This window comes from Phoxinus phoxinus (genome assembly GCF_949152265.1).
Source record: "Phoxinus phoxinus genome assembly, chromosome: 5".
Lineage (NCBI taxonomy): Eukaryota > Metazoa > Chordata > Actinopteri > Cypriniformes > Leuciscidae > Phoxinus > Phoxinus phoxinus.
The window spans coordinates 39,014,914-39,028,682 of record NC_136880.1 but is presented as its reverse complement, the minus strand read 5'-3'; the positions used below and the strand labels follow the sequence as shown (position 1 = coordinate 39,028,682).

The following is a 13,769-nucleotide window of genomic DNA, read 5'->3' as shown; positions in this document are numbered from 1 at the left end:
GTGGTGGTTTGTCTTCAGTTTCAACACTTTGACACGTACGTAAAGCTTCTGTTAATCATTTAATAGCAATGTATCTGTTGTTGTGCAGCAACCACTGAAATATTTTTCTGTTTGTATTTAAAAATAGTTAATTAATAATGAATCTCTCTCAGATTTTAGTTTGATTTTCTTCAGATCCTAGAAACAAATGAATCAATGGTAAATGTAGAACTTTCTAATATATATTGGACCTATTGAAGATTGCACAACACAGAAGATTGAAGAAGGTACATCACACAAATGAAAATAATTAACCCGTCTGCTCATCATGTTGACTGTGCTCGTGATCTGTGAAAGTGTTATTTGCGTAAAGCCTGCGCACAGCTGATGCTCTAGCACAGGCGCAGTCATCTGACTGACTGATGAGAGTTGGGCGACTCCAGGAAGACGCAGCTGTTATGACAGTAAATGAACAAAATAAACATACATGAAAATAAAATATCAATGAACAGATTATAACATCTCACAGCACGTACAACGAACACCACGTCCGGGTAAGTACATTCACATGACCTCGGGAATTAAACGATAGATACATGAAAAAGCGCAGACCTCTTGAATTGCTAATGTAGTTAGCCAGTTAGCATCTGTCACTGTTGGCCTTTCTGCACAGAAATTCAGCGCGATGTATGCGATTATTACAATAAATTAAACAGGTTACAGTTTTATTGTATCTTTTCCCTAAACCATACCTATGTCGAGCAGGTGTTCGCAACTGTCTTTATCTGTTTGTGTTAGTTTGCTTACTGCCAGTGCCAGCTGCAAACACATAAATACAGATACTCAAATGCACGATATGAATATATGAAATGAAAATATCAACGATACAAGAATGCAAAAACACATTTAATATTAAAAGACTTAAGTACACACCACGTGTACAAAGCACAATAAGTAAATTTAACTTTCACTGATTTATTTCATAGAATAAGGATTATTATAGTTTACTAAAACCATAAAAAAATAGTTTTTTACTTAAAATAAAATAAAACATTTTTAATTTATCGTTTTCATTTAGTTCACCTTGATGTACTAAACTAACTAAAACTGAAATAAAAAATATTATAAAACGTAATATATATATATATATATATATATATATATAAGTATATAAACATCATAAAATTACTAAAACTTAAATTAAATTAAGGAAATATGGAAATAAAAGCAAATTAAAAATATTAATAAAAACTATAATAGGATCACAATGATAATTAAATGCAGTGCATTTAACCCATAACCGTAGTACCTTTACTGCTATTTGTGCCATTTACTGCTCTTTCAATAATTTTGAGTACATTTAACCCTTTTTATTGGCGTTGGGTCATTCAGTACATTTTGACCTGCGGTTTGGGCCATTTTCAGCACTCGTAACCCTTGTGTTTTTGTCAACCCTGCCGCAGTTACTATGGAGGAGACGAACAGAGAGGCCGTTGCCACGGCGGTGCAGAGGGTTGCTGGGATGCTTCAGCGCTCTGACCAGCTGGACAAAGTGGAGCAGTACAGACGGAGAGAGGCGCGGAAGAAAGCATCCGTGGAAGCAAGATTAAAGGTGACGCCATTTCCATTTAACTGATCTATTGCGACTGCTTTTACCAGTTCATTAAACCAAACCATGCTCTTCATCAGGCTGCCATTCAGTCTCAGTTGGATGGGGTACGGACAGGCCTCACGCAGCTCCATAATGCTCTGTGTGATGTGAAAGACATCCAGAACTCTCTGGCAGATGTGAGTAAAGACTGGAGGCAGAGCATCAACACCATAGAGAATCTGAAGGATGTGAAAGACGCCGTGGTTCAGCACAGTCAGCTGGCTTCAGCCGTGGAGAACCTCAAAAACATTTTCTCAGGTGAGGACGTATGCTTGCTCAATTAATGTACAGGATCAAATAAATAATATCATGTAAATAATGTCATGTAACCGAGATTAAAAATAGGATCTGTTTTTTTAGTTAATTGCAGATTAGCAGATTAACAGTTTGTTTTGTCATTTATTTATTTACTTAATTAGAATAATAATAATGTTATTATTTTTCTAAGATGGTCTGTTTTTTAAGTTTATTTTCTCAAACATTTGTATTTATTTCTACTATTTATTTATTTATTTTTATTGCACATTCACATGTTGTTTTTCTGTTTTTAATATATAAATTATTATGTATTTATTTCAATTTTATTTAAAAATGTAAACTATTTATTTGAATATATAAAATAAAATGTATTAGCTGTTTATCAGATGATTGCACATTTACAGGTTGTTTTTCAGTTAATTGCAGATTAACAATGTGTTTTTCCCAATTTGTAGTAATTTAGCATATTTATTATTTACTTAATATTGTTATTGTTTTTAATAACAATAAGATGGTGTCTGTTTTTTGTTAAGTTTTTTTTCTCTCCAAGAATATTTGTATTTACTTTATTTATTTATTTATTAACAGTTGTTTTCTGATTTTGGTATATAAATTAATATGCATTTTTTTAAATTTATTCTATTTTATTTAAATTATTATTTATTTTAATATATATGATTAAAATTATTAGCCATTTATCAGGTGATTTACAGGCTGTTTTCCCAAACAATATTTAGTTCCCCAATGCATTTTAGTTAGTTAGTTAGTTAGTGTTAGTTAGTTAGTTAGTTAGTTAGTTAGTTCATTTAAAATATATATATTTATTAGCTATTTGTAAGTTGATGGCACATTTACACGTTGTTTTTCTTATTTTTTCCCTTTTATTTTTATTTCCTTATTTTTGAATAAATACAATAAAAATATTTAATTTAATTTATTTATTTAGTTAGATAAAACATTAATTTTGACTATTTATTAGACATTTTTTCAGGTGATTGCACATTTATAGGTTGTTTTTTAATACAATACAATACAATATTTGAGTGATTTTTAATACTTGATTATACAGCCTGTTTATTTGTTTACTTATTTTTGTTTTTAAAAATATTTATTTGTAAAAAAATATTTATCTATACATTTATAAATATTTATTTTTGGTTATTTTATTTTACTTAATACATTTTTTAATACATCTTTATTTTAGAATTGATGCTAGATGCTATATTGGTATAATTTTAATTTGTTGACCCATATTTGATTTTTCTCTACAGTACCTGAGATTGTACAAGAGACTCAGAATCTGATCGAACAGGGCGAGCTGCTTCAAGCTCACCGCAAGCTGATGGACCTGGAGTGCTCCCGCGACGACCTCATGTACGAGCAGTACCGCATGGACAGCAAGAACGTCCATGACATGAACCTCATTCGTGGCTACTTCGGCCAGGTGCAGGGCCTGTCGGAGGAACTGTCCAAACAACTCTGGATGGTCCTCCAACGTGCCATGGTCACTGTCCGCCGCGACCCCACCATGCTGGTGTCTGTGGTTCGAATCATCGAGCGCGAAGAGAAGATCGACCGCAGGATGCTGGATCGTAAGAAGCAGACTGGGTTCATCCCGCCTGGGAGGCCCAAATGCTGGAAAAAACGCATGAATGAAGTCCTGGAGGGCACCGTGAGCGGTCGCATCGAGAGCACGCAGTCAGAAACACGCGAGTCTGACAAAATGTGGTTGGTGAGGTTGCTGGAGATCATGAGGAAGTACGTACTGGACGACCTGATCATAGTGAAGATCATGATGGTACAGTGCTTCCCTCCTCACTACAACACCTTCCAGGTGTTCTTCGACCTCTATCATAAGTCGGTGTCGGCGCGGGTGCAGGAGCTCGCAGCAGAGGATCTAGAAGCCAATGAGATTGTGTCTCTTCTCACATGGGTCCTCAACACGTATAAAAGGTATGATACAAGTGGACTGTGTTTATCATAGTACTTGCGTGCTCTGGAGTGACAGCAATGATTGTGAAAACTGAATAATTATGATATTTTAATGGCACATTGGGTGCTAACTTGCAGTACGGTTACTTTGTACCTTTGCCGATTTTTAACACGCTTTGTGTTGTTACAGTGTCGGTAGTATATGTAAATGTACAATGTTTACTCTTTCTCAGTGTTACCAGGACCGAGAAATTCCTGTTTATTTGTCAGCTAAAGTCCGCTGGATGACGCCAAACGCTCCAAGGCTTTCGTGAAAACTACAGATTGTACTTCCACATTTTTGAATCCCCTCCCACAGACAATCAGATCGACAGAGGGTTATTAACAGAACAGTTGAAAGAGTAGGTTTATCACTGAAAATGGTATCATACCTTGTCTACTCTTTAAACGGCATTATGGTCAAAATGGATCACTATGGCAACAGCTTTATTACTTGTAAGCTTCGGCGGAACTGACAGAACGGCATTTTTTCCATTTTTTTCCTTTCTGTTTGGTCTAAAACACTGTGTTCGTGGTCATCCAGTTTGAAATGTTGACTACAAACATAAAGGATTTTCAGATTTTCACACAGCGTTCTCTCTGTATTTACGATTCTTTGCAGCCTTTAGCAAATAGCCTTTTGCAAATAGTAAACATAGTAGATTTTCCTTGTAAAGAAAACATTTGCTTGATGGAAAACTACCCTCTGTGATGTTGTAGTAGTTGCTTCTCTAACTCAGCATTGCATTCTTCAGTGGCAGATCAGTCTGTCAAAGCGCAGCAGAGAGCAATTAGCTCAATATTTAAAGCAGAACGGAGAAATCTGACTGATGGACTCAAAACAGACCATCACATTGTGTGCGCTCACAGGAAGTCAGGGAGATTAATACACTGATGTGTAGTTGATCTAAACAGCAGGAGAGAGAGACAGGCAGTTCTGCGTTTGGTGCCGTTTCACATGCTGAAGTTCTGTGGTAGGACAAGTACGGATGCATTATATGGACTAGGCATTATATTTTTTATTTCTTTGCATAGCCTACAGATCTATAGATCTTATCCTTGTCTTATTTCATGCCAAAAAAAGGAAGAAATAGGAAACTATTTAATATTATTATCATGGCATTATTATCATGACAATTACTGTAAGAACATTCTCACCTAACTTGTGTAATCCGCATGTGCTTTGCGGATTAATTGCAAAGTTTATCATTTGCATGTGTTTTGTCTTGCCAATTAACACATTCAACCAAATTGAGGAAAGAATCAGGTGTAATTCATGAGCATTTGTATGTCTGATTCTGTCTTTGGCAGTGTGGATATGATGGGTGATCCTGATCTGCAGCCCGAGTGTGACGTCAAGAAGTTGGAGCCGCTGTTGCCTGAAAAAGTGGTGGATGATTTGCTGGGCAAATACCTCAAGACGTTCACTGTGAGTTCCTCAAGTCTGCAGCACTGGCTTAAAAATTCTGATATTATCAGCCTTTCGTTTTAGTGTTTAATCTTTTGAAATATTGTCGGTGCTGGGAAGTAACTTATTATATGTAATCTGATTCAAAAAATGATGTACATGTAAAAGATTATCTTATTCAAATGTATGTGATAAACAAGTTAAGGATAAAAAGTAAAGTCGAAAGTAATCTAAAAGTAGTCAGATGTAATTGATTAAGTTACTAACTATAGTTTTCTTGTCATTTGTATTCAGTAATGGACTACTATTTGTGAGTAATCTACCCAGCACTGAATTTTGTGCATGCACGTGCATTGTCAGTTCAGCAAGTCTATTTTTTTCCATTTCTCTAGTCAAACATCACAGGCTGGCTGCGCAAAGCTCTAGAAACGGACAAGAAAGACTGGCAGAAGGAGACAGAGCCTGAGGGCGACCAGAACGGCTACTACCAGACCACCTTACCTGCTATTGTCTTCCAGGTACAACTTCTATCTGGCCTCATGCTTTCATGCACCCACTGACACGAGGTCTTTTCATTCAAATGTCCCTCTCTATGATCAGATGTTTGAGCAGAATCTCCAGGTGGCCGCTCAGATCAACGAGACCTTTAAAGAGCAGGTGCTGAGAGTCTGTCTGAAGCAGATGAACTCATTCCTAGTTAGGTATTGTGATCTCAAACTACCCATTTTATTTATTTTTTTCCCCACCGTTTATTATTATTGTGTTAGCTCAGTAACAGGCACACTTTCACCCTTCGTACATGTGTATTCAGGTACCGAGAGGAGGCGATCGCCTATAAGGACGAACATCTGAAAGATCGTCAGCTTCCGCAGTGCTACGTTCAGTACATGATTGCCATCATCAACAACTGTCAAACCTTCAAGTGAGTGTCTTAATCATTTATTGAATTTTTAAGTAACACATTACATTATTCTATACTTCTTAAAGGCACACTATGCAGGATTTGCACTTTAATATAACAGCTTTGAAGTTTTTCGATCGTAAACGAACTCGTAGTAGAGCGAATCATCCCGATAGCAAAGCAGGGTTCACGCCGCTGGCTAAACCAGCAATGCAGGTTTGAGTGGTGGCGCCCCGCCAAATCCCGCGAGAATCACGACTTGCTTTACGGCACGACGTCACATACATCAACAACATATGAAGCAGCCTCTATGGAAGACACTAGCACACATTTCAAACATGAATCATCATGGCAGAGTCGACGAAGAAAGCGTGGTCGGAAGAGTGCAGAGACGGCTCTGTGTGAGTGGTATTTGCGACAGTAACGTTAAATACAAGTACTCAGCAGTGAACGCCGTGCTAAGTGAGCTGAACTGTGACTTAAACCTATCGACCAGCTCACTTAGCACGGCGTTCGTGGCTCGACTGGTCGAGTCTGTTTTCCAAAGATGGCTCCTGCCTGTATACGCGACGTGTACTGTCTTTATAAAGTATCTTCTTATTAAACTGTCTGTACACTTACAAAGTTCTCAATGCTTCGGTTTGCATGTAGGGACCCTCATTATGCTACGGTGTTAGTGTGAGGCTATTTTGAGCCGTGTTAGTGGTATTAACTAGCGATTTCCTTTTACTTATATTCAATGCCCCATATACTAGCGTTATAAGCTAATCTGTTTTTAGAGATAAAACTCTTTACATTCGATTATCATGACAACACATCCCAGAGAACGATCGACTCGATAACCATGTGTTAATTACCCCAGGTTAATTTTTCGCTGGAATTGTCCTTTATAATCAGTTTGATCTAATTTAATGTCAGAAAAGGCTGTTGAATGCTTGAATCTGATTGGTTGACAAACTTTCTAAGGTGCGCAACTATTTTCAGGGAAACGCACGGCTAAAGTAGTTCCAGGCAGGTCTTGATTTCAGTCATTTCAAAGGTCCTTACAGACTACAACAGCAAAATAACCAAACCTGACCAAGCAAATAAATATAGTAAACAATAAGATAAAAACAACTAATTATTTCCATGTTTTGTGCCACAAAATTGCGTTTTATTTTATACGGAAAGCACACACTCTTTCTTCTGCTCAAACACACACACATACAGTACAGACACACACTCGCACAGAAACGTGTTGTCAGCGCTGCTCTGACGATTTTATCAGTAAATAGTTTAGCAACTTAAAAGCTACATGCCATCTCTCACTAGCGAGGTAATAACGCTGCTGTTCTTGAAGCAGATACACTTACAGTTTCACTATTAGTAGAGACGCTGCTGCCGAACAGTTGAGAGACACACAGACTCATTATTTTCTAATAATTCAACAGCCTATCGTCAATTATTCCTTGCATATTCTTATCGTCTATAATAGACTGCTAATGAACCAAGCTAATGTTTGAATTAATTTCAATGTTTGTTGTCAGAGAGTCTATAAATAGCCTGAAAAGGAAGTACTCTCAGTCGACTGAAAGCACTCAGAACGACGCCGCCATAGATAAGGTCCTGAATGATGTGGCTAGAGAGGGCTGCCAGTTCCTGCTAGATGAAGTCTTCCTGGATTTGGAGGTAAATGCGCTCTTGTTGTGTACGGTCAGTTGTTAAGGTTTAGTGACTGGGATAAACATGCTAAATTTTGACTGCTTCTTGCTCTCTCGACAGCATCATCTTAATGAACTGCTGACCCGGAAGTGGTTGGCAGGCTCTCATGCTGTAGACACCATCTGTGTGACAGTGGAAGACTACTTTAACGACTTCTCCAAAATTAAAAAGCCGTATAATCAGGTTTGCACACTCAAACCTTTCAGAATAAGTGTCCTCTTATAGTAGTTTTATTTGTCATAATGCTGATAAGATCAAAGAACTGTTCCTTCTTTGAAAGAATCATGTGTCACTATCCTTTAAAAGTTTTATTATTTTTCATTACTCATGCTCACCGAGGCTGCATTTGTTTGATCAAAATTACAGCTATAGTGTGAAATATTATTAGGATTTAAAATAACTGTTTTCGATTTTTTAGCATCATTACTCCAGTCTTCAGTGTCACATAATCCTTGAGAAGTCATGCTGATTTGGTGCTTAAGAAACATTTGTTGAAAACAGTTGTGCCGCTTAATATTTTTGTGGAAACCACGATACCTTTTTTTAGGATTCTTTGATGAATAGAAGGTTACAAAAAAAAGCATTTATTTGAAAGAAAATTTTTTGAGAACATTATAAATGTCTTAACGGTCACTTTTGATCAATTTAATGCATCCTCTCTGAACAAAAGTATTAATTTCTGTAAAAAAAAAACGTGCTGACGTTTTTGCACAGTATATATAGTAATGCTAATGTGTTTTTAAACAGGAAATGACGAGTGAGGCTCATCGGCGGGTGGTGGTGGAGTATTTGAAAGCCATCATGCAGAAGCGCATCTCGTTTAAGAACGCTGACGAAAGAAAGGAGGGAGCAGAACGGATGATGAAAGAAGCAGAGCAGTTCAAATTTCTCTTCAGGAAACTTTCTGCTGTGAGTCTCACAAAAAAAAAAACACTCTAGAATGTTCTGCTATAATCCAAGAAGTGAATCAGTGTTGTAATGTGTTACAAAGTGTTCTAGCATTTTTTGCATCACAGTCAGTGGCGGGGTCACTTTCCACTCTCAGAAATGACTTTCTTCTCTTCTTTTTAGTTCATTTGAGGCAGTTACTATGGCATTATTTTGAATGACAAGTTTCGAGAGCGCATCCATGTAATAATGCGCAAGAAGCTCTCTCCGCTCACAGGCAGATTTGCTTAGATTTTGCTTTCGCTCAAAACTGGACACCCACTTTCATATACCGTCTTCTCTTATGAATTGGCTCTGCTCTCCCTTAGATATTTTTGTGTGTGTGCTCTTGCTCTAGAATTCTCTTGTTTCCTAAATAATGTTGCCCAAAGTTATCAGAATAAACTCCCATGATTGACCAATTAAATAACCTAGTGTACCTTTAAATGGCAAAGAAATGAAGGATCCATCTTTGTATGTCAAATAATTCCATGTAGCCTACACATTTCGGTAGCATTTTCAAGCTGGTTTTAGTCAGCAAGTTCTCTTGTTGACAAATGTGTTATATCTTTTCTAACTGATCCGACTTACGATTTTAATTAAACGGAGCGATACGCGGAGCCATGCATATGCTAATTAGCCCCGCCTCCACTCCACTCACACCAGCTCAGAGACAGATTCACTCGGCCAACTTACTGAGGTAAACGCTGCACAATAGTATCGCTCTCTATGTCAGACACATAACCGTAATTAATATGATTAGCTTTTTGCTTGACTACATTATCAAACAGCTTATAATGTGTCGCTAATGTTACACAAACTATGTTCCCTTTCACGATCTTAGAGACAGACAGCTGCCTTCAAACAATCATCAGGAACGCTTTGAACAACTCAGAACGTCAGTGGAGAAAGACATAGTTCATAACATTGTAATACACATCATACACTCGCTATATTTCTAAATCAACCCGATACTGGGATAACCTGGCTTCTCTTGAGACTCCCCTGATAGTTCTGTGTTAATGATATGCTAAAGCCTGCCGGCACGTTGATCTGATTACAAGGCAGCGTTTTTTAGACTGTTTTTGGTTCACCGCAGTTTTAAAGAGAAAATACTTAGCAATGATGTTGACTTATGAATTTGCACATGATGTGCTTATTAAAAACACCACATAGACATATTAACAACATTCAAAACTTGATTTTCACCTCAGGGGGACTTTAAGCTTCATCCACCAAGTATCTATCTCTAGCAAAGCCTAGCAACTACCTTATGATTATGACATGCTAGCAACGTGTTAAAACATGCTAATGTATTCCAGCAATGTGTTAAAACATGCTAATTCATGTTAACAATGTGTTAAAACATGTTAACAACATGCTAAAACGAGTTTGTTACATACTTATTGTAAATAGGTAGCCTATTTATTCAATAATTTAATTCTAGGTGTTATAAAAAAAATTATATAGTTCTACAATAATATCACCGTAGCCGATGTAATGTCTGATTTCTCTTAGAGCACCAAATAAGCCAGAACTGCGTCTGATCACACGTCACCAGCAGCTTTTTAAAGAGCTCGTTTTGAAGCTTTTTTGTGTGTGTTCAGGGAGAGGACTCAGACCGGCTGTGTGACTCCATCAGTGCCATCGCTGAGGTCTTCAAACTGACCGATCCTGCGCTGCTCTACCTGGAGGTGTCCACCCTGGTGTCCAAATATCCCGACATCAGGTCAGACTTCATTACTTTATAAACTACTTGTACAGATTACAGGGTTTGTGAGATTCACATAAACTCTGATAAGATCTTGTGCTGGTCATATTTCACCACAAAATTATGAAATTATTGGTGAAAATGTGTTGAATATTTTTTATTGTATTTTATCTAATTTTAATTACGCTAGCCTGTTTTAAGGGCCGTTAAGATTTTTAGCATTTGGATGATATTACTGTGATAATTATCAATCATTACCAATTATCAAAACTACCATTTATTACTGTAATGACATTTACATTACGGTAATGAAAAACAAAATCCATTACAGAAATGAGAATGACATTTATCTATATTGTAAATAATTTATATACATCATGGTACTATTTGTTGTACTCCCTTTAATTATGATTAATAAAAAAACAGTACATTACTGCATTAGAATAATAGTAATAAGCCTATAAATAATAATTTCTTATATAATCAGACACATTGGCGTAATTAGTAATTGAAGGGAAAATGGACATAAATTGTCATGAAAATATCTGTGTAAAATAAATGTACGGTGATGCCCATTTTCTTTAAGCAAAATATAGTTTCTCATTTCTTTCTTTTGATTTTTAGCTCAACTAATTTCTCTTTTAGTTAACTTTATCGATCATTACCAGTGACTTGAATGGAGTTCTACATTTAAACATAAGGTCTTCGTCTCTCTCTTCTTCTTTCTCCATCAGAGAGGAACACATCTTGGCCCTGTTAGCTGTCCGCGGTGATGCCAGTCGAGAAATGAGACAGACGATCATAGAGACTCTGAACCAGAACAAACCGTCCTCTTCCTCTGTGTCTCAGCCGGTCTTCAGAGACATCACCGTGCCTTCCAGCACCATGACCACCATGACCGCCATGACCTCTATGACTGTACCTAAACTGCTGAAATAATCTGACCTTTGACCCCAGGAAGCTTAGAGATCCCCTTAATGCACTTTGGAAATACATTCACTGCAATGTAAGTGGATGATGTTGTGTGTTTGAATGGCAGCAGCTCATGTTATTGAGGTCGCTCTCTCTGCAGACGGCTTTGAGGATTTATGATGACTTGATGTACAGAAACATTTCCAGAATTCCAGATCTGTAACAAAACACTGAATTCATCACGTCAGCTTTCATTTCAATAAAATCTGGATAAACACTAAGTAATCCACACTGAATGATGTATGATGTTGGATTAGACCACAGGTCATCTCTGTTTACACACACACACATGCCCTGGATCTGCCAGCTTATGAGGAACAGGCAGCTTGCGTGACTATTGCAATGTTTAATCATCCCTCTCTTCTCATTGGCTGTGCTCATGGGAGACGTGCAGGACTGCAGCTCACTCCAGGACGAGCATCTGACCGCGGGATGACATGTAATTATTCAAATCTTCATGTAACTGATACAATTTTGATTACACCGTGCCATAACTGGGATTGAATGACTGTGTTCAGATACTAGCAAACTGCTTCATATTTTATTTTAAGAATGAATGTCACATTATGCAATAAACCGTTCAAACAGCCACTTTGCTGTCAAGTATATTTAATTCAGGCAGTGGTGCCCAGTTCAAATGTTTTTTTTTAAACAGCAAGACTACAATATGGTCTCATTTGTAAACATTAGTTATAACTAACAAGGACTTACAATGAATTAACAAAATCCATTTATTAACCTTTTTTAATGTTAGTTAATTAGTTCACAGTACATCAACTGTTAACAGATACATCTTTTGTTCTTAAAAGTAATATTTCACCCATTTGTCATAATTTACTCGGTTGGTGTTTCCAGAACTTTTAAGTGAAATAGTAGGTATTTTTTCACATTGTTAAGTGACCTCATCCAATTTGTGTGTAAAATGTCAGTATGATCAAATAATTGTCAAGAAAATATGCATTCTGCTTGAAGTAGTATGCGACCAGTGCTGGGCAGTTACTGATGACATGTAATCTGGATTACGTAATCACATTCCAAAAATGTATGTTCTGTGGAATTTCAGAAGGCTAAAATCACTCGGAAACCTGAGATTTGACCACTGTATTTACAGAAGTCAAGTCATTTTGTTTTGTTTTCTCAATATTGCATATCTAATCAGCTCCTGACGGACACATTCATATTTATTTGAATTGTCTCTCAATGAGTCGTTTAACCATGTGGCCTATTACTTCTTTGACCAAATATATTTACTTGAAGTACCCCCTGAAATTACAAATTAATTAAATCATTAACCTAAACACATTTGCAGGTTCTCTTATGTCTGTTAATGGTCACATGACATGCAGTTTTTTTTTTTTTTTTTTATTACTTTAATTTGACATTTTTATGATTTAATGATCAGCTTTTCGTTAAACTGCACGAACCCCAGTCTGGGAAACTCTGACGTAATGTCTAATGCATGTTGTTGATAAAGAAGGGAATGTATTTTCTTTCTCTTTGTGTGTTTATATCAATATGGTGCAAGATTTTCCTTTTCAAATAAGTGTGATAAATGAGTTAGATCAAAAGTAATCTAAAAGTAGTCAGATTACCTAAAATGTGTTATTAAAGTGTGTAATGTAATTTGGAATCAGTAACCGACTCCAATTTGTAAGTAATCTACCCACAATGCATCACTTGACAAGATTTCAAATCAAAAGCAACACCACAAATTTGTATTTATTTATATTTATTGCTAATATTTCTTGACAGAAATGATCAATTTGCCAAAAAATGCAAACGTGATCAGATTAATTTGACCTCTCAGTACAGATTAATCAACATTTACATATGAAATACAGTAAACGTAAACTCAGAGGCAGATATCAAACCTCGTCCATACAGTACAGCTTCATAAATCTATAAAAAGTGTAACGAATACAGTCGACATGGTTTGAACCTCGAGTAGTGAACTCCCTTTCGAGTCTATTTACAGATTAGTAACAATTTACCAAACCAAATGAAAGCACATTTAAAAACCTGCAACACTGTTGTGGAAAGCGACTCGTCTAACCACCGCGTGTTACGAACCAGAAATGTGCTAAAAACTCCTGGACAAGCATTAAAGGCCTTGAGCCCTTCAGCAAAATCTCATGAAAATATCAAAATAAAATCCTTTCATGTATTTTTCTCAATACAAACATGCCAAATCTGCTTATATATATATTTTTTTATATATTTATATAAAAAAGAAAAACAAAAGTTAGGGCTGCTTTGGCAAGACTGCAATATGATTTCAGAAATACAACTT

The 13,769-nt window shown here is 36.5% G+C and overlaps 1 protein-coding gene across 1 annotated transcript; it reads left to right on the top strand.

Annotated features, from left to right (window-relative positions):
* Window positions 1-312: 312 nt before the first annotated feature.
* Window positions 313-12,070, top strand: exoc3 (exocyst complex component 3). The gene is made up of 13 exons (XM_079612778.1): window positions 313-533; window positions 1,443-1,591; window positions 1,669-1,888; window positions 3,160-3,841; window positions 5,171-5,288; window positions 5,660-5,785; window positions 5,868-5,968; window positions 6,079-6,189; window positions 7,695-7,836; window positions 7,930-8,052; window positions 8,617-8,778; window positions 10,404-10,525; window positions 11,242-12,070. The coding sequence occupies exons 2-13, from the start codon at window positions 1,448-1,450 to the stop codon at window positions 11,444-11,446; spliced, it is 2,256 nt and encodes a 751-aa protein (XP_079468904.1). The 5' UTR covers window positions 313-533; window positions 1,443-1,447; the 3' UTR covers window positions 11,447-12,070.
* The last annotated feature ends 1,699 nt before the right edge of the window (window positions 12,071-13,769 follow it).

What these genes read in the sequence shown, in the direction of transcription:
- exoc3 (XM_079612778.1), top strand. Translation starts at nt 1,448, where the DNA reads ATGGAGGAGACGAACAGAGAGGCCGTTGCCACGGCGGTGCAGAGGGTT. An exon ending in AATACCTCAAGACGTTCACT is followed by an intron (nt 5,289 to 5,659) that starts GTGAGTTCCTCA and finishes CCATTTCTCTAG; the next exon opens with TCAAACATCACAGGCTGGCT. An exon ending in AACAACTGTCAAACCTTCAA is followed by an intron (nt 6,190 to 7,694) that starts GTGAGTGTCTTA and finishes GTTTGTTGTCAG; the next exon opens with AGAGTCTATAAATAGCCTGA.